Genomic DNA, 21,485 nt, shown 5'->3' with positions numbered 1-21,485 from the left:
AAATGTCAGAAGCTTCACCCATGAAATCTCATTAACATAGCTACCAAAACATGACCATAACAAAGAAGACACCAATAGACATGTTAATAAGGAAGATGGAAATCTCAGAAAAGTCTCAACCATGTACAAAGAAATATAGGCAACTAAGGGATGCTCAGAGCAAGAGAAATAGCCTTCCACAGTAAAAATAACAATTTCATATCCAATAACAAATGGTCAGTCCTGAAAACATACATATAAAAGTAACATTATATGGAAAGAACAGGTTGTTCTTGTGTATTAAGGAACACACACACACATACACACACAGAGAGAGACACACACACATACACACACATACACACAGACACACACACATACACATAAACATACTGTGTAACATAAATTAAAGAAAATGGGCCATGAATTTGAAAGAGAGTATTAAGGTAGGTACATAGTAGGGTCAGAATAGAGTTAAGGGAAGAGAGAGATTATGTAATTATATTATAATCTGAATTGCTAAAAAATCTATATTAAACCAAAAACACAATAAATGTAAATGTTAGTATGGCTAGAACTGACATGCACACAAGCACGTGTATGTGTGTAGTGACACCCGCACATGTGTGTGTGTGTGTGTGTGTGTGTGTGTGTGTGTGTGTGTGTGTGTGTGTGTGTGTAGTGATCAAGCATCAGGTTGTTGCATGAAAAACACTTTCCTAAAAAAACAACAATATTCTTCTTAAAAAGATAACAGGAGCTAAAGAGATCACTTAGAAGTTTCTTGTTGCTTCTCTAAAGGATCTTAGTTAGTTCTCAGCATTCATATCAGTTACCACCCAAATTCCTTTGTAACCCTGGCTTCAGCAGGATCTAATGTTCTCTTCTGGTCTCTCTAGGTGCCTAGATGCCTGTGCACACACACATGCACACATGTGTGCGTATGCACGCACACACACACACATGGGGGAGGGCGGGAGAGAGAGAGAGAGAGAGAGACAGAGAGAGAGAGAGAGAGAGAGAGAGAGAGAGAGAGAGGAGAGGAGAGAGGGAGAGAGAGAGAGAGAGAGAGAGAGAGAGAGAGAGAGAGAGAGAGAGAGAGAGAGAGAGAGAGCTATAAGACTTTTGTAACAGAAATCATTATATCCTGACTATACTATCTATAGTAGACATGGCATGCCTTGCATCTTATGACTGTTATTAGACATGAAAAAAGTAGAACTATGTTAATTTTTGCGATAGAACATAGGATTACATAAAAATTAAACTTTTTATCAAGGAATACACTATCAAGATAGGCAAAGGCTCACATGCCTATAATCCCAGCAGTTGGCGAGGCAGAGGCTGGTGGATCACTTGAGTTTGAAGCCAGCCTGGTCTACAAAGTGAGTCCAGGACAGCCAAGGCTACACAGAGAAACCCTATCTAAAAAACCAAAATAAACAAAACAAATAAAAAATAAATACACTATCAAATCAGCAAATAAAACAGCATTAAATTGGAGGAATTTCTTGTAAATCATATATCAGATAAGGTTGAACTGCAAAAACTATGTGATGAACTCTTACACCTCAACAGCAAAAGACAGAGAACCCAGTTGAAATGTTGAAAAGATATGGTAGTGAGCATTTCTCTCAAAAATGTATAAACTGTCTAAAAGATGCAAAGGCAAACTATAATAAGACACTACTTCAGAGTCATCATTATCACCACTCTAGGAAAAAGGAAGGGCAGGTGGATCTCTGTGAGTTCAAGACCAGCCTGGTCTACAAAGTGAGTCTAGGACAGCCAAGGCTAACACAGAGAAACCCTGTCTCAGAAGTAAGAAGAAAAAAAAAAAAGAAAGAAAAAGAAAAGAAAAAATACTAAGAAAGATGATAAATAATGATATTTTTACATATTTGTTTTCTTTCTTCCTTTTTACATCTCAACTGCAGTTTCATCTCCCTCCTTTTCCCCAGTACCCCCACCTCTCCTCTGAGCTCCCATCCACTTCTCTTTTCCTCTTCACAAGATTGCATGTTTCATTCTTTAGGTTTGGAAGTTCTCTGCTGCAATTTTGGGAAACTGTTTCTATTCCTTTTGATTTTATCTGTGTTCTGTGCAACATAAATCATTAAGTTTTCCTTCTTCAATATACCCCAGACTTCTTGCAAATATATTCTCCTTCCCTGTCATTTTCCGCATACATGTTTGTGTCATTGTCTTCTCTCCAGGATGGAATGTTGTTTGTTTTGATCTTGTGCAAGTCCTGTGCAAGCATCCACATCTCCTATGAGTTAATAGTGCATCCAGAAAAAATTACAGAAATCCTTGATGACCTCTAGTTCTTACACTTTTTCTAAGCCCTATTCTGAAGTGGTCCCTGATCCTTGGGAAAAAGGATGATATAGATGTCTTTTTTAGGGATGAACTTTACACAGTCACTAGTTTTAAGTATCTGCACTAACTGCCATAGATTAGCTGGATGATATGGAATTTCAATGCCATTTGAATTTGCATTTCCTTGACGAATAAGGATGTTGAACTTCTGTTTAAATATTTATTGGTCATTGGTGTTCATTCTTATTCTATTTTGTACTTATTCACTAAATTATTATTTTCTTGGTCTTTAAGGTGTCATAGTCTATAAATAGCAGTTTCTAGTGTGTAAAATATATCTACATGATGACTATATAAAATAACCTTTATCTATTCCCTCAGAAAGAGGGTGATGGCATGATTATGTTCCAAATTCATAATATGCTTAAAAAATAATCATTTCATGAAAGCTACTACATTGTCAAATGAATATACATTATTAAATAATACTAATCTGTATTGACTGTTATGGTAATTTTATTTATTCAAACTTTAATTCAGGAGAGATAATATAATACAGAACATAAAGATACCTGTTATTTTCATGAATATCAGAAATTTTTACTATTTCACTGTTTGGACATATCACAAAGATACCTTATATTTTAATAATTTTGACTGCTTCATTGTTTGGGTTTGTGCTCCCAAATCTTTTTCTATGAAATGGACCACATTTTCTTTCTCTTCCAAACAATAAAGAATACTAAGTAGCATTCTAATTAAAATATAACTCAAGTGACATTATCTAACAAACTGTTGAAAGCATATACTCTGTAGATTCCTTAGAATGAATTAGATCTTATTCCATTGAGAAAATGACATCATTGTATATTGTCCTTGCCCATATTAAAGTTTCTGAAATGTCTTGAATAATGTTTACATCTTTCAGTGTTGTAGCCACAAAATCAAGAAATGCTGAAAACTATTTTTCATACAAATTCCATGCCAATAAAAGTTATTGCGTCCTGAGAAAATTCTATGGAAGACTTTTCATTATAATTACCAATATTCTTGTTTTGTCTTGGAAGTATAACCAATATCTTTATAGAAGTATTTATCAGTGCAAACTACAGGAGTAACCACACAGAAGTAGGGAGTGCAAAATAATAATATCAGTATCTACATCTATATTTGTATCTATAGATATATATACAGAGATGTATAAAGATCACTTGCTCTAAAAAATCAGACCAGAGTTAAGATTTAAAATGAGTATGCCATTTCTGCCAAGCATACTCTTTGAGCCAGGATGGCCACCATGCTTTTATTCATCAGCTATCTTGGTTCCTCACTATGATTTCTCAAACCTACTATTAAACTTTGTAGTGATTTTTTACTGTAATTACTGAAAATGAACCCAGAAATTTTCATTTTAAAATGTAATTCAAAACTTTGTTGCAATTCTTAATTTAACCTTAGTTCTTTTTTATTGTTTTTTATTTTACATATATATTTATTTTTGTTTGTTTATTCAGTATCTTTATTACTATTCAATAAAGATTTATACACCTAGGGTTGAACCTACAGGCTGATTATATCCATTTGTGAAAATGGTAATATGAAATTGGAATGAAATTTTTTAAGATGTTCTTATCAATGTACCATATTTTTATTTTAGGTGATTAATTATAGTGGTTGTTTTTTTATGTATATATTTATATTATTACACACACATATGTATAATAAACTATCTACAGCAAGAAGAACCATGACACAATCAGAAATTATATAAACATTACATTCTTATTGTTTTGGCTATTTGTATTTAGTAGTCTTGACGAAAACATCTTTCATATGAGTAAGTCTAAAATTCTGAATGTAAATAAAAACCTATCACATCTTGTCATTACTAACTTAAAACATCTATGTAGACCTAAAAGTATCTTAACCCCTAAACAACGAAGCTTAATTTTAAAACTAAACTATTTCGTCTTTAACACCATCAGAAACTTGAGAAGGTATAAAATTAATTACCTGAGTATACAAGGGGTACAGGTTAGCAGTTTCCCAAATGAGAAGATGATGGAGACAATTTGCTACCTGAGCAGTCACCCAAAACTGATGCTGTCTTCCTGATTAATTCTTAAAAAGAATTACTTTAAGAATGGTATGTTTTAAAGTACCTATTCATTTTTTATCTCATATTTAGATGCTTTGAGTTTAATGTATGAGTTCACCATCTGAGAATAGTCAAATAAATTTTATTATCTCCTTTTTTTAACATCTGTAAATGGGTTGTATTTTCTTCTTTGTTTGTATATATTGCTATTTTACTGGAATTAAATAATTATTTTAGATTATTATTCAATTACTACATCAACTCATCCTAGAGATTATTTATTTATTTATTTATTTATTTATTTATTTATTTATTTATTTATTTGGCTGAAGTAATTCCGTGAGTATATTCCCAGAGTGTAGTCTATTTGATTGCTTAACTTTCTTTTTAACTTGGCATGGTGTCACATGCCTGTAATCCCAGAACTCAGGGAACCAGAAACAGGTGGATTGCTGTGAGTTCGAGGCCAGCTTGGTCTACAAATTGAGTCCAAGATGGCCAAGACTACACCAAGGAACTGTGTCAAAAACACTCCCTTCCCCCAAAAGAACCTCCTATGTTTCTATATACTGCTGTTTTTTTCTTTTCTTTCATTCAACCTGACTACTTAAGTCACTTGGCCAGTTAGATTTCAACATCTAATTTTATGTGCATAGGTTTCTTGGATACTGTTATCACACTTTCAGAAGATAATGTATTTGAACTACATACCCACAAAAATACAAGTAGCTTACTACAACCTTCTGAGTCCCTCCTAGTATAGTAGTCAGAGGAATGTGCATAGTATTCTAAGAACTCTGGTATTACTACACTTATTTTCAAGCTTTAATTCCTATAATTTAACCCTAAGCAGAAAAAATTATTGTCCAATTATTATTTGGTAATAAATTGTATCTAAGCTCCTTTTGCCAGTAATACTTCATCTCTGTGTTGATGAGTCTGCAAATGTGTTCACATCTGTACTGTTTCTTCTTTGAGTTGCTTCTGAGTTGCTAGAGGGTAACATGTATGTAAAGTTCTCCTGTCTTCAGAATTAACTGTACTTAGAGGAGACCTCTTCCCTAGATTTTTCTCTTAAATTCCTTAATTCCTTATTTTGCTTATTCTGGGAAATTTTCAGCCTTTTTTAAATTAGTTTGCAAAAATATCTCAATGTTTTAAAGCACTGTTTGTTATGAAATTCTCCGATGTCTCTTTCAAGCCATTCCTTTATGAACTGGTCTTTAGCCCTACAATGTATTTCTCTTGTTTAAATTTATTCTTGACCAGGAAACATTTACATGCACAAGATCATGAGCCAGAAGACCTGAATGTCACCCTCATTCTATTAATGGGTTTTCAGGGACAAGTGTCAACACTTGGACTTGTGGAGTGTTCCTCCTCATCAAAGCACCATACTCCGATTATTCCGTGATAAAGGCAGAAGAGCCAAGTTATTACATTCTAATCTTACTGAAAATTTCAATCATATTCCACAACACTGAATTATATGTATGTATAACCAACCCAGCTTTTAGCACGGGTCTGAGATTTAAATATAAGTCTTCATGTTTGCAAAGAAAGTTCTGTTACATGTTGAGCCATTTTTACAGGTTCTGTTCTATATAGTTCTTATTTATCTCCTTATTTACTCATATATGCAAAATACTCAATGCCTTCAATGAGCTCTTTTCATATTTGCTTCCCAATTGTACGCCCTTGTATTTCTAAAATATATCTATATCTTGATCCCAGATATATTAAGTTCTTAAAATATATAAATCATATCTAGTGTTCAGTCTCATCTCTGATTAGTCCTGAAACAGGATTTTAATATAGAGGTTAAAATTACTTTGTTTATTTGTGAAAGAACCTCTTTTAGTTTGCTTCTACATCAAGCTCTAGAATATATACATATCTAGCATTACTAAAGTAACCAGATGTGCTCAAAAATATTAATGATGCTCTGTTATGCATGCAGACAGAAGCCTAGCATTACTGTCTCCTGAGAGTCTTCATCCAGCAGCTGATGAAAACAGATGTAGAGGGAGATCGAAGATGACGGCGCCTATTGCACACTGCATCTGATGAACAGGAAAACCAGAACAGCACAGCGACATAAAGACCAAACTGAGGGCTACAAAACACCAGAGCTGCTGATTCCCAGGTGAGACAGATCTACATTGTGTGGGGAATGGGTGGGTCTGACCCCTGGCCACCCAATTAACCCACAAAAATGTCCCAGGGAACAGCCCACACTAGCCGCCATCTTGGGAAGGACTGTGGATTATCCATTCAACTTCGGGTTCTTACTGCCTGTCTACTGCTTGTCAGATCTGGAACAGAAGGACTGTGGGATATCCATGCAGCTTATGGCTCTCACCATCCATCTACTGCTTGCCAGATCTGGGACAGGAGTGGCAGACAGGCAGAGCTGAATCCTGGCCCCCAGACACAATCCACATTAGCTGCCTCCCGAGAAAGAGTGTGGGGGCACCCAAAAACATTTTAACTCTAATTCCTCTCAGCCCCCCAGATGCTTGCCGACCTATCCTAGCTGGGTCACAAAACAGATAAGCATAGCCCTCCCATCTCAAGAAGGCCTGTGGAGGGCAAAGCTGAATCCAGGCATCATTAGCCACCATCCTACCAGCAACTTCAGGCCTTGGTCTGTCTCTGCCCACCTACCTGAAGCCTCCTGCTCAGACAAAGCAACAGGCTGAGCAGAGACCTGCCTGGGCCACAATCCTGCTAGGAGTGTCTAGCTCTGATCTCACTCCACCCACCTACATCCTATTGGCCTAATCCATCTAGGTCACAGAACAGAAACCTGTGCAGGTCATTTCACACATTAGCTGCTGCTTTACTAGCAGCTTTTAGCTCCAATCTCTCTCTGTCTGCCAGCAGTTTACTGTAATAGCCCATCTAGAACACAGTAGATAGACAGAGCCCTGCATTCTGGAAAATGACTGTAGGGTAACTCAGCAACTCTGGGATTGGAAATCTATCAGCCCACTACTCTCCTGCCAGACCCAACTAGCATATAGTCATGGAACCCAGAAAAACTAAGTTGGGTGCAGGCTCTAACACACTCTGCCCAACATCCTAAGGAGGCCTCAGGGGATCCCTAGAAAACAAACAGGATTAGATAGAGCTCTCTTAACTTGCTCTGAACCTGCCTGGCCAACATGGAACACAGACAGCAACCTCATTGGAGGAACATCTAGGACTCCTAAAAGCAGAGACAACCAGATGACTAAAGGACAGTGCAAGAAGACTAGCAACAAAACTAAGAGCCATATAACAACACTGGAAACCAGTGATCCTAACACAGCAAGCCCTGGAGATAGGAACACCCATGAAGTGCAAGGAGAAGACTTTAAATCTGAGGTGATAAAAATGATATAAGCTTTGTAAGAGGAAAATAAATCACTCAAAGAAACCCAGGAAAATACATTCAAACAGATGAAGGAACTGAGTAAATCCTATAAAGAATTAAAGGAAAATTCAATCAAATGGGAGAAAGAAATGAATAAGACTATAAGTGACCCCCAAAATTCCACCAGAGAACTTCTACAGCTGATATACACCTTCAGCAAATTGGCAGGATACAAAATAAACTCAAAAAAGTCAGTGGCTTTCCTATATACAAATGACAAACAGGCAGAGGAAGAAATTAGGAAAATTACTCCCTTCGTGATAGCCACAAGCAATATAAAATATCTAGGAATAACCCTAACCAAGCAAGTGAAGGACCTATTTGAGAAAAACTTTACATCTCTGAAGAAAGAGATTGAAAATGACACCAGAAGATGGTGAGATCTACCTTGTTCATGGATCGGGAGAATTAACATAGCAAAAATGGCCATCTTACCAAAAGCAATTTACGAATTCAATGCAATCCCTATCAGAATACCTAAAAAATATTTTGAAGATATTGAAAGAACAATTCTCAACTTCATATGGAGAAACAAAAGGCCCAGAATAGCAAAAACAATCCTATACAATAAAAGATCCTCTGGAGGAATCTACATACCTGATCTCAAGCTGTACTATAGAGCAACAGTAATTAAAACAGCATGGTACTGGCACAGCAATAGGCTAGTGGATCAATGGAATCGAACTGAAGACCCAGAGATGGATCCACACACATTTGGTCACTTGATTTTTGACAAAGAAGCCAAATCCATTCAATGGAAAAAGATAGCATCTTCAACAAATGGTGCTGGTATATCAGAATGTCTACATGTAGAAAAATGCAATTAGACCCCTATTTGTCACCATGCACAAAACTCAAATCCAAGTGGATTAAAGACCTCAACCTAAAACCAGAGACATTAATCCAGTTAGAGGAAAAAGTGGGGAAGAGTCTGGAACACATAGGCACAGGAGACAACTTCCTGAACAGAACACCAACAGCCCAGGCTTTAATGTCAACAATTAATAAATGGGACCTCATGAGGCTGAGAAGCTTCTGTAAGGCAGGTGACACTGTCAAGAGAACAAAGTGACAGCCTACAGACTGGGAAAAGATCTTCACCAACCCTACATCTGACAAAGGTCTAATATCCAAAATATATAAAGAACTCAAGAAATTAAACACCACCAAATGAAATAACCCAATAGAGAAATGGGGCTCAGAACTAAGCAGAGAATTCTCAACAGAGGAATATCAAATGGCTGAGAAACACTTAAAGAAATGCTCGACCTCCTTAGTCATCAGAGAAATGCAAATCAAAACGACACTGAGATTCCATCTTACACCCATTAGAATGGCAAAGATCAATAACTTAACTGACAGCTCATGCTGGCAAGGATGTGGAGAAAGAGGAACACTCCTTCATTGCTGGTGGGAATGCAAACTAGTACAACCACTTTGGAAATGTATCTGGCGCTTTCTCAGAAAAATGGGAATAGGGGTTCCTCAATACCTAGCTATTCCACTCCTTGGAATATACCCAGAAGATGCACTACCACACAACAGGGACATATGCTCAACCATGTTCATAGCTGCATTATTCATAATAGCCAGAACATGGAAACAGCCTACATGTCCCTCCGTAGAAGAATGGATAAAGAAACTGTGGTACATTTACACTATGGAATACTACTCAGCTATTAAAAACAAGGAATTGCTGAAATTTGTGGACAAATGGATTGAAATAGGAATTATCATAATGAGTGAGTTCACCCAGAAGCAAAAAGAGTTAAATGGTATATATTCACTTATATCAAGACACTAGTCCAAGGGGTACGTCCCCATGAAAAACTTTACCTACCAGAAAAGTGGGTCAGAGGGGAGGACATTCTATTGAGACTTTAGGTGTGAGAAGCCTGGGAGAATGAGGAAATAGAAGGATCCAGAGGGTCCTGGAAAACTACAGGCAGGTCTGGGCCCTGGGGTCCTCCTCAAACTATGGCACCAGCCAAGGAAAATATAGGCAGTAAGCTTTGAACCCCTACCCAGACTAGCCGATGGACAGGACATTCTCCACCATTAAGTGGAGAAGGAGATCTGACTGTCACACAAACTCTGGTGCCCCATATTTGACCATGTCCCTTGGATGGGGATGCCTGGTGACACTCAGATGAAAGATAATAGGTCACCAAGAAGAGACTCGATACCCTATGAGCATATACAGGGGGAAGAGGTCCCCCTCAGTCACAGCCACAGGGGAGGGGAATGGGGGGAAAGTGGGAGGGAGGGAGGAATGGGAGGATACAAGGGATGGGCTAACAACTGAGGTGTAATTTGAATAAATTAATAATAAAAAAGGGAAAAAAGATCTAAAGAGGGAATTAGAAGCAACAAAGAAAACACAAGCTGAGTCAGTCTTATAGTTGGAAAACATAGGGAAGTGAACAGGAACAACAGACACAAACCATACCAACTGAATACAAAATATGGAAGACAGAATCCCAAATGTGGAAGATACGATCAAAGATATCGATACATCAATCAAAGAAAATGTTAAAACTAAAAAGTTCCTGATACAAAATACCCAAGAATTCTGGGACACTATAAGCACATCAAATCTAAGAATAATAGGAATAGAAGAAGATTCCAAGCTCCAAGGGCCAGAAAACATTTTCAACAAAATCATAGAAGAAAATTTCCCCAACCTAAAGAAAGAAATGCCCATAAACATACAAGAAGCCTACATAACTCCAAATAGATTCAACTAGAAAAGAAAATCCTCCTATCACATAATAATCAAAACACTAAGTGTACAAAACAAAGAAAGAATATTAAAAGCTGCAAGAGAAAAAAGTCAAGTTACATATAAAGGCAAACCCATCATAATTACACCTGACTTCTCAACAGAGACTATGAGAGCTAGAAGGGTCTGGGCGAATTCATGGAAACAAGAGATCACAGATGCCAACACAGACTACTATATTCAATCACCATAGATGGAGAAAACAAGATATTCTATGACAGAACCAAATTTGTTCAGTACCTAACCACAAACCCAGCCTACAAAAGGTACTAGAAGAAAACATGGAAACACACACACTCTACCACTACCAACATCAAGACAAAATGAACTAAAACAACTGGTCATTAATATCTTTTAACATCAATTGTCTCAATTCCCCAGTAAAAAAGACACATGCTGTCAGAATGGATGCAAAAACAGGATTCATCATTCTGCTGCATACCAGAAACACACCTCACCAATAAAGATAGGCATTACCTCAGAGTAAAGGGTTAGAAAACTCTACTCTAAGTAAACAGACACAAGAAGCAAACTGGAGTAGCCATTCTAGTATCTGATACAATAGACTTTCAACCAATACTAATCAAAAGAGATGGTGAAGGTCACTACATCTTCATCAAAAGAAAAATACACCACGATGATGTCTTAATTCTAAACATCTATGCCCCAAATGCAGGAGCACCCACATTGATAAAAGAGACATTACTAAACCTTAAATCACATCTCGAACCCCACATCTTAATAGTGGAAGACTTCAAAACCTCTCTCTCCCCAATAGACAGATCATCAAGAGAGAAACTAAATGGAGAAACAAGGAAACTAATAGATAGCATGAAGCAAATGGACCTAACTGATATCTACAGAACATTTCACCCAAACACAAAGAAATACACCTTCTTTTCAGCACCTCATGGAGCCTTCTACAAAATATTTGGTCACAAGCAAACATCAACATTTAAATTTTATTCCGTCTCAAGTCTCTGAAGGGAGTTGAAGACAAGGTGGTTTAGTTTTACAAACAAGTTTAGTTGGTTAGGGGATAAGATCTTTTTAGATCAAGATAAGAGATTTAAGTTCATAGAGATGAGATATGATAGATATTGAATTTCCTTCACAAATTTAGACCGAACAAGATAGGAAAGATGTTTACTTCAACTTTGACAAATAGAAATAGCCAAATCACTATGAATGTAACATCTATATAACTCATGATTGTTTTATGGTTCTCCCTGCTGTATGTAGTTTGTTTTATTCATGTGTAATAAAATAAATGTATATGTTTTTAAAAAGCATTATATATTTCTAACATTATAATTGTATGAGGTGTACAGGATGTACAGAGTAAATAAGACTGATTCTCTGCTCATGGTATGAGCAAAAGTAAAACAACTGCAAATCTTCCTTCATGCCATACTAAGAGTGGTCTCTAGTAATACATCACAGTCTGTGGCCAACATGAATCCTCAATATGCATTTACATTCTTTTTTTTTTTTTTGAGTAAGTTAATTATTTCTTTTTTTTAATTTTATTAATTTATTCACATTACATCTCGATTGTTAGGCCTTCCCCTGTTTCCTCCCATTCTTCCCTCCCTCGCACTTCACCCCTTCTCCCCTCTCCTGTGTCTGTGATTGAGGGAGACCTCCTCCCCCTATATATGCTCTTAGAATATCAAGTCTCTTCTTGGTAACTAGCTATCCTTCCTCTGAGTGCCACCAGGCCTCCCCATCCAGGGGATGTGGTCAGAAAAGGGGCACCAGAGTTTGTGTGAGAGTCAGATCTCACTCTCCACTCAACTGCGGAGAATATCATGTTCGTCGGCTAGGTCCTGGTAAGGGTTCGAAGCTTACTGCCTATATTCTTCTTGGCTGGTGCCTTAGTTTGAGGAGGACCCCAGGACCCAGATCTGCCTGTTATAAAGTTCTTCTTGTAGGTTTCAAGGACCTTGTGGGTCCTACTATTTCCCCATTCTTTCATGCTACTCTCGCCTAGAGTTTCAATAGGATGTCCTCTCCTCTGACCCACTATTTTGGTAAGTAAAGTTTTTCGTGGTACGTATCCCTTGGACTAGCGTTTTGATATAAGTGAGTATATACCGTTTGTCTCTTTTTGCTTCTGGGTGAACTCACTCATTATGATAATTTCTAGATCAATCCATTTGTCCACAAATTTTGGGAATTCTTTGCTTTTAATAGCTGAGTAGTATTCCATAGTGTAAATGTACCACAGTTTCTTAGTCCATTCTTCTACTGAGGGACACTTAGGCTGTTTCCATGTTCTGGCTATTATGTATATCAGAATGGCTAAGATCAAAAACTCAAATGACACCACATGTTGGCGAGGATATGGAGAGAGAGGAACACTCCTTCATTGCTGGTGGGAATGCAAACTAGTACAACCACTTTGGAAAGCTAGCTGGCGCTTTCTCAGAAAAATGGGAATAGGGCTTAGTCAAGACCCAGCTATCCCACTCCTTGGAATATACCCAGAAAATGCCCTACCACACAACAGGGACATATGCTCAACCATGTTCATAGCTGCTTTATGCATTTACATTCTTGTCTCTGCCAGTCTCAGAGTTATTCCCATGTAGTGGGGTTAGCAATCTAAGTTACCTGCCTGTTCTTCAGTTTGAATTATTTACATCCCAATTGTCACCCCTCTTCCTCAACACCTCTTTTTTTTTAATTTTTTATTATTAATTTATTCTTGTTACATCTCAATGGTTATCCCATCCCTTGTATCCTCCCATTCTTCCCTCTCTCCTCTTTCCCCCTTATTCCCCTCCCCTATGACTGTCCCTGAGGGGGATTACCTCCCCCTGTATATGCTCATAGGGTATCAAGTCTCTTCTTGGTAACCTGCTATCCTTCCTCTGAGTGCCACCAGGTCTCCCCCTCCAGGGGATGTGGTCAAATGTGAGGCACCAGAGTACGTGAGAAAGTCATATCCCACTCTCCACTCAAGTGTGGAGACTGTTCTGACCATTGGCTAGATCTGGGTAGGGGTTTAAAGTTTACCACCTGTATTGTCCTTGGCTGGTGACTTAGTTTGAGCGGGCCCCCTGGGCCCAAATCTGCCTATCATAATGTTCTACTTGTAGGTTTCTAGGACCCTCTAGATCCTTCTACTTTGCCATTCTCCCATGCTTCTCTCATTTAGAGTCCCAATAGGATGTCCTCCCCTCTGTCCTAGTTTCCTGGTAAGTGAAGGCTTTCGTGGGACATGCCCCTTGGGCTAGTATGCAGATATAAGTGAGTATATACCATATGAGTCTTTCTGCTTCTGGGTTAACTCACTCATTATGATCATTTCTAGCTCAATCCATTTATCCACAAATTTTGAGAATTCCTTGTTTTTAATAACAGTAGTATTCCATAGTGTATATGTACCACAGTTTCTTTGTCCTTTCTTCTACTGAGGGATACTTAGGCTGTTTCCATGATCTGGCTATTATGAATAAGGCTGCTATGAACATGGTTAAGCAAATTTTCTTGTTGTGTGCTGGAGCATCTTCTGGGTATATTCCAAGGAGTGGAATAGCTGGGTCTTGAGGAAGCCCTATTCCCATTTTTCTGAGAGAGCACCAGATAGATTTCCAAAGTGGCTGTACTGGTTTGCATTCCCACCAGCAATGAAGGAGTGTTCCTCTCTCCCCACATCCTCGCCAGCATGTGGTGTCGCTTGAATTTTTGATCTTAGCCATTCTGATGGGTGTAAGATGGAATCTCAGAGTTGTTTTGATTTGCATTTCCCTGATGACTAAGGAGGTTGAGCATTTTTTTAAGTGTTTCTCAGCCATTTGATATTCCTCTGTTGAGAATTCTCTGTTTAGTTGCAAGCCCCATTTCTCAATTGGGTTATTTAGTTTGGTGGTGTTTAGCTTCTTGAGTTCTTTATATATTTTGGATATTAGACCTTTGTCAGATGTAGGGTTGGTGAAGATCTTTTCCCAGTCTGTAGGCTGTCGCTTTGTTTTCTTGACAGTGTCTCCTGCCTTACAGAAGCTTCTCAGCCTCATGAGGTCCCATTTATTAATTGTTGACATTAAGGCCTGGGCTGTTGGTGTTCTGTTCAGGAAGTTGTCTCCTGTGCCAATATGTTCCAGGCTCTTCCCCACTTTTTTTTCTACTTGACTTAGTGTCTCTGGTTTTACCTCAACACGTCTTGATCCCACACCCCCCATACCCTTTCCCTCCCTCTCATAGTCCTTAGAAAGGGCAGCCCTCCTCCCCTAATGTCTGCCCTTAGCTTACCTAGTGCCTACTGTACCACATATAACCTCTTCCTCTGAAGCCTGGTAAGGCCACCCTATGCTCCTCTCAGTGCTGTGCCCAGTATCCAGCTTCGAGTTTCAGTAACTGTCCCTATGCCCCGCTGGGTGGAGTCTCTCAGAGGACTCCTATATTGGGCTAAAATACACATATAAGTGAGTATATACCATGCGTGTCTTTTTGGGTCTGCGTTATCTCACTTAGGATGATCATTTCTAGTTCCATCCATTTGCTGCAAAATTCAAGATTCCCTTGTTTTTAATAGCTTAGTAGTATTCCATTGTGTAAATATAGCACAGTTTCTTTATCCATTCTTCAGTTGAAGTACATCTAGATTGTTTCCAGATTGTTGCTATTACAAATAAAGCAGCTATGAACATAGTTGAGCAAATGTCCTTTTTGTATGGTAGAACATCTTTTGGGTATTTTCCCAGGAATGTTATGGCTGAGTCCTGAGGTTGAGTTACTCCCAATTTCCAGAGAAAGGACCAGATAAGAATGCTTAAGTAACTTTACCTTGGTGACTGACAATCTCTATATATAGGGTAAAATATTATTTCATTTGGCAATTAAAATCCCGGTCAGTCCATGTCCCCTGGAGGGGGAGACCTGGTGGCACTCAGAGGAAGGACAGCAGGTTGCCAAGAAGAGACTTGATACCCTATGAGAATATACAGGGGGAGGTAATCCCCCTCAGGAACAGTCATAGGAGAGGGGAATAATGGGAAAATGGGGCAGGGAGGAATGGGAGGATACATGGGATGGGATAAACATTGAGATGTAACAAGAATAAATTAATAAAAAAAAAGAAAAAGAAAAAAAATCCCGGTCAGTATTTTAAAACAATATGATTTAGAGTAATAATAGATTAAACTGAAGGCTCCAAAATTTGAATATTTATGCTCCAATTTCACAAGTTAAAGTTACATGCAAAGCCAAAAAAATCTTCAATGAATGAGTTTTAAGCCCTTTTATAAATTAAGTATACTTTTACTACTTGGTTTTGTAAGTAACAAATTAGTTGTTCAACCTTTGCTTAGCATGCACAAAGTGATGGCTTAAAATACAGAACCATAAAAGAAATCCAGCTGTCTTCTAACACAAATAGTACACATGATTTTTCAAAAAGTGCTGCCTTCTAAACCTGAAGGTTTTATATACTAGATATTGTCACTGTAAAGCATCTCCTTCAATAACTATGTAAGAGATTATTTCTGAAGCTGAGGTGAGGCCATCATTTTTTAAATTTTTATTTAATTAATTTATTCAGATTACATCTTAATTTTTATCCCCTCACTGTATCCTCCAATTTCTCTCTCTCTACCTCTTTCCCACTATTCCCCTCCCCTAGGTCTGTGACAGAAGGGGACCTCCTCCTCCACCATATGGTCACAACCTATCAAGTCTCACCTTGGTAGCCTGCTTATCCTTTCTCTGTGTGCCACCAGGCCTCCCCACCAATGGAAAGTGGTCAAATATGGGGCATCAAAGTCCATGTCAGAGTCACTCCCCACACACCTGTGGGGAATGTCCTGCCCATTGGCTAGATCAGAGTAGGGGTTCAATGTTTCCTGTATGTATTGTCCTTGGTTGGTGCAGTAGTTTGAGCAGACTCCCCTGGGCCCAGATCTGCCCACCATGATGTTCTTCTTGTAGGTTTCTAGGACCCTCTGGATCCTTCTATTTCTTAATTCTTCCATATTTCTCTCACCTAGAGTCATAAGAGGAAGTCCTTGCAAATATCCCAATCTCCTGGTAAGTAAAGACTTTCATGGAACATCCCTTATTATATAAGTGAGTATATATATACCATGTGAGTCTTTTTGAGTCTGGGTTCGCTCACTCAGGATGATCATTTCTAGTTCCATTCATTTGCCAGCAAATTTCAGTATTTCCTTGTTTTCAATAGTTGAGTAGTATTCCGTAGTGTAAATGTACCACAGTTTCTATTTTTAACACATATATCACATAGCATCTGATACTCACTAAACCAGTATTTCCAAACTGAAGTTTGTAGGTCATCTCCAAAAAACCAACAACGCCAGAAGAAGCCTTCATGATGGTAAATCACTGACATTTCTTCATAATCTCTCATATCTTCATCATACTATGAAATAAAATATTTAAAATTTTAATTATGGCCCTAGACATGACTTGGTTTTGCATAAATTCTACAACACAGTGGACTACCATTTCTGACAGGTTATGAAACATTTTTAAAATATGCTTTCTGTCATTTTCTTTGTACCAGTATTTAATTTTAAGGTATATAACTAAATATCTGGTTGACTTGAATATTATAATTAATTTTTGATAGGTCCTATTATTTTTCATTTTGAATGAGCTTATAAGTAATTTTTTCTAGTAGTTAGTAGTTACTAATTTATATAGTAAGGATTTATATTTCTTTAACAAGAAAACAGGAAAAAAATTAGTATTTTCTAAGTTTTGTGAAATGTTGATCATTATACATGGCTCTCAAGAATTATGTTTGAGCTTTTCAAAATATGAACTGATGGTAAGACTCTATTGCTAAAGCCATCAAATACTTTGGTCACAGGACTTGGAGAAATCAAGCTGGCACTGACATGAAATTCCCTCCTTGTAAACTAACTTTTATAGTACCAGAAAGTGGCAGAAAGTGTACATGGGGAGAAAAGCCTTCCCTAACTGTGACCGCTGTATGCGGTCATAAAAACTGGCATAGAATGATATTACTATGGGTATAAGTAGTGGCACGAATATCATGCAGGTAACCAACATCTCTGTTTGGATTTAAGCCTACTCCAAAGAAGGAAACTCATTCTTGATCTATAAATCTGGCCATATTTGAATGATTGGGGATCTCATATACCTTAGAGGTAAACTCATTACCATTATTGTTCTACTGGCCATAGTATCAAATTTTTCTCTAAGTAATCCTTTATATTATTATATTAGTACAATTCTCAGTCTTAATTAGAAAAGTGTCTATAAACTGGATTGTGACTAAAAAAGAGACTCACAACTGGTCAAAGTGCAGAGACAATGTGTCTTTGAAGTACTCAGCTGTAAATGAGACACCTATATCATACCCCATCCCACAAGACTAAGGAAACTTTGGAGAAGAGAGTTCAAAAAGATTATAAACACAAGACATAGATATGGTTGTGGTGAAGCCAGTACATTAAAAACCTCATGTGATTTCCTTCATAAGATAAAGTTAGTCAACATTCTATCAGTGCTAAGATGTTAGTAAAAGAGCTATTGCCTCTAGCTGAGGAGCTAGTGACAGTTGATGACTGTTAGTGGAGGGAACAATTAGATTTTTTAGGGGTGTGGTCTCTGATAAGTTGATCGTGTTTCCGTGGATATCCCTATACCTATGCATACATGGGAAACAAAATTTTATCTCAGTGGGTCTCTTAGGGGGGGAAAAGGCATGAAGTTTGGGACAGGAGCACGTGGATAGGCATACAGATGGAGTTAAAGAGATAAAGATGAGTATTTATGACATTATATGCATAAATGAAATTCTCAAAGGATAAATGAAATATATTTGAAAATTAAGTGAAAATAAGTACACAGTGTTTTGCAACATATTCAGCAGACATCATATATTTATTTACTGGATTCTAAGGTATAGTCCATATACTTTTTACAATATTATTGTAATAGTAATATTCTAAAATAAATAAGTTAAAATTGTTTCATGAAGGTATAGATAAATACGATCTAGTTTTTACATGTTCTTTACAAATTTCTTCTTCATGAAACCTTAGAAACCAATTGAACCATAATTTTGAATTATAAATCATAGTGCAGGATTTTCCATGCTAACCATCAGTGAATTGTGAGATAGAATTGGCATAATTCATGTTTCACAATTAATGAGACAAGAAAATCTTTCTACAGAACTGAAATCCATTGTAAAATAATGAAGGTAAAGTATCTGCACTCTGAATTTTTCCAGGTAGTGTGATTAGGGAAGTGAATGTTGAACAGTCAAGCTTTATTTGTTTTAGAGTATAAATTAGAAGGCCAGGATAAAAACGTGAAGGCCTGGACTTAAGTATTTTTAATAATTTTTATTGATTATTTTGGAATTTCACATCATGAACCCCAAGAAAAATCACTGGATGTGAGGAGGGATGGGGCTATGACCAGGATGTAAATAAATAAATAAGAAGAAATCTATAAACTATGCTTTAAAAACATATAGTTTACTGTTTCCTTAGGACTATTAATACATTAATACTATAGTTTTAATATGCATTTCTAAGTATTCAGGAGGGTTCACCAGATTGTTTTGGTACAAAATTAATGTTATTTATGAAGATGTACATAATATTTTAACTTGCAATACCATTAAGAAAGCTTCATTTTTAAAAAAAGCTGGAAACTACAGCTGAGCACAAAGTGAGTTGTATTAGTGGATACCACAATAATATAACTATTTCATATAATTTGTGCATTTATTATTTATAATGAATCCATTATTGCAAATGTATTCCCTTAGAGTGAGCAATAGAGGTTTGCACTTGAAACTTCAGTACTGAGTAGGCGGAGGAAAGAGGATCACCAATTTGATATTAACCTGGATTGTACTATGGGATTATATTTCATGAAACAAGAAGTAAACAAATAAAAGTAAATGTGTTCCAGGATCTCTTTATAAAGAAAAAACCCTTAGAAGTAGTTTTGCCTTAAAACAAATAAACATTGATAAATAAATAAGTCTGCTATAGATTTATCCTGCAAGTTTTCAATGATATATGGGATTGTAACAAATGTTTATTAATTAGAAACTGCAGAAATTGAAAACCTTTGGAAAGGAAAATCACAGAAAAACCAAAGAATCATAGCATGGGAGATCAAACTGAATTTTTTGAGACCCAGGATCAGCATTAACCCATTCCTTACCCATACTGCTTCATAATGAGTTATGCTCAGTTTTGCATTTTCTTTTTTTTCCTTCAGAAAAGCAATAGCGTTTTTTTTCTTTACTGAGGAATCATTACAAAGGGTAAATGCACTTTCCAAATGAAGATATTGCAAGCACAGTAAGCCTTGTTTAACAGTGGGTGATGAGCATTGTTTTATAATATGATTGTATTTGAATTTCCTGAAATTAAAGTTGGAGAAAAACATTTGGGTCCTATGTAAACTTTTTAATAAAAAAAGCCTTTTAAACTAGACTAGAGTAACATCACAACAATGAAAATGACCTTTTAGCAGTCCTGAAATGCATTTTTTAGCACTCATCTAGAGAAATGTCTTTCAAATCTACTAACTGGACCAAACTTCCAGTTTGTTTTCTCCCTCAAATTTCTACATTACTTATAATAAAAAGTAAAATGTTTTTAAAATCACAAGGAGGATATTTTGCAAATTAATCATCCAAATTAACATATTTTAGTGTGAGAATAAAACTGCAACAATATCCATTCAGCCTGTATCCTTTATTTCTCAGCTTACCCTAGGCTCCATATCTCCAATCTCTAAATAAACTCGAAACAAAAATTATTAAATTTGAAAATAAACTTTAAGAAAATTAAAACTCAATGAATCATTCCAATATGTAGATTTTTGAAAATTGGCTCTTCTTTAATGAGCAGCTATTTAAAAGTCCCACAATTTTAAAAGAACACATTAGATTTCTGGTTACCTCTTCTTCAATATCCACAGTTCCATTGTTAGAATCAAAACTTCCACAAGTCTCTGTTGCAAGTAACCAATATTCAGTCCCAAATGCTACCAAAAATAGGATGATGCCAATAGCACCAACAATTCCTGCCACAAGAGCGGTGATCCCAACCTTCATGATGAAAGTACTATATTCTTTGCTAACGTTGCATGCAGAAGAAGCAGTGAAATAACCACTTGCTAAAGCACAGCCTGTGGGTCTCAATAGAAGTCACTATTTTAAGACTAGGATTAACATCTTTTTGTGGTTGGTCTAGGTTTCACCAGGCTGTGACAGAAGAGCTATTAAAAGCAGATGACCTGGTTCAATTAAGCCAATAGTCTATATAGCACAAACCTTCTCCAGAATATCTCTTTCTCCCCCCCACACACACACATATACATAAACAAGCACATGCAAAGACAGATCTGTTCCATAAGATAATTAACAAAGAGAAACAGGAAATATAAGCTAGCAACTTCTGTCTTCCATGTAAATGAAGTGGGTGACATCTGTTAATAAGATAAATAACTACCCAAAAGGAAGATCACAGATTGAGACAATTTTCTGGTAAATTATAATATACATCAATTAGTAATAAATGTGTACAAATAACAGCATAAAACATAACATAAAATAGCGTTGACATATTGGCTTTGAAGATTCAGCAGTATAAGCATGAGCACAACTCTGTGCTAATGGAAGGAAAACTTTAAATTTTACAGTTAAAATATTTTACCATTTGTCCCATATAGGTATCATTCTCTAACTATAGTTTGGTACAAGAACTAAGGTATGCAGATATTTTAAATATGCAAATTAATTATTATTTATTTATTCAAATTTTAACTGTGTTTGGATAATATTCACATAAAACCAGTGCTATCAGCATCCTTTATTAAGAGGGACAGATCAGTGAATGGCCAAAATATTGCTATATTAGAAG

The 21,485-nt window shown here is 36.7% G+C and overlaps 1 protein-coding gene across 1 annotated transcript in view; it reads right to left on the bottom strand.

Moving 5' to 3' along the window:
* The window catches only part of LOC127185616 (transmembrane protein 182-like), an 86,629-nt gene extending 65,896 nt beyond the window's left edge, over nt 1-20,733 (bottom strand). Inside the window, exons 1-2 of the mRNA XM_051142059.1 lie at nt 20,522-20,733; nt 16,861-16,981 (exon numbers count right to left, since the gene is read on the bottom strand). Of these exons, the coding sequence (XP_050998016.1) occupies nt 16,861-16,981; nt 20,522-20,677 (277 nt within the window). The 5' untranslated portion in view covers nt 20,678-20,733. The remainder of the gene's footprint in view (nt 1-16,860; nt 16,982-20,521) is intronic.
* Nucleotides 20,734-21,485: the final 752 nt, after the last annotated feature.

This window comes from Acomys russatus, chromosome X, assembly GCF_903995435.1.
Source record: "Acomys russatus chromosome X, mAcoRus1.1, whole genome shotgun sequence".
Lineage (NCBI taxonomy): Eukaryota > Metazoa > Chordata > Mammalia > Rodentia > Muridae > Acomys > Acomys russatus.
The sequence above is the reverse complement of the archived record's forward strand: the minus strand, read 5'-3'. Positions and strand labels throughout refer to the sequence as shown.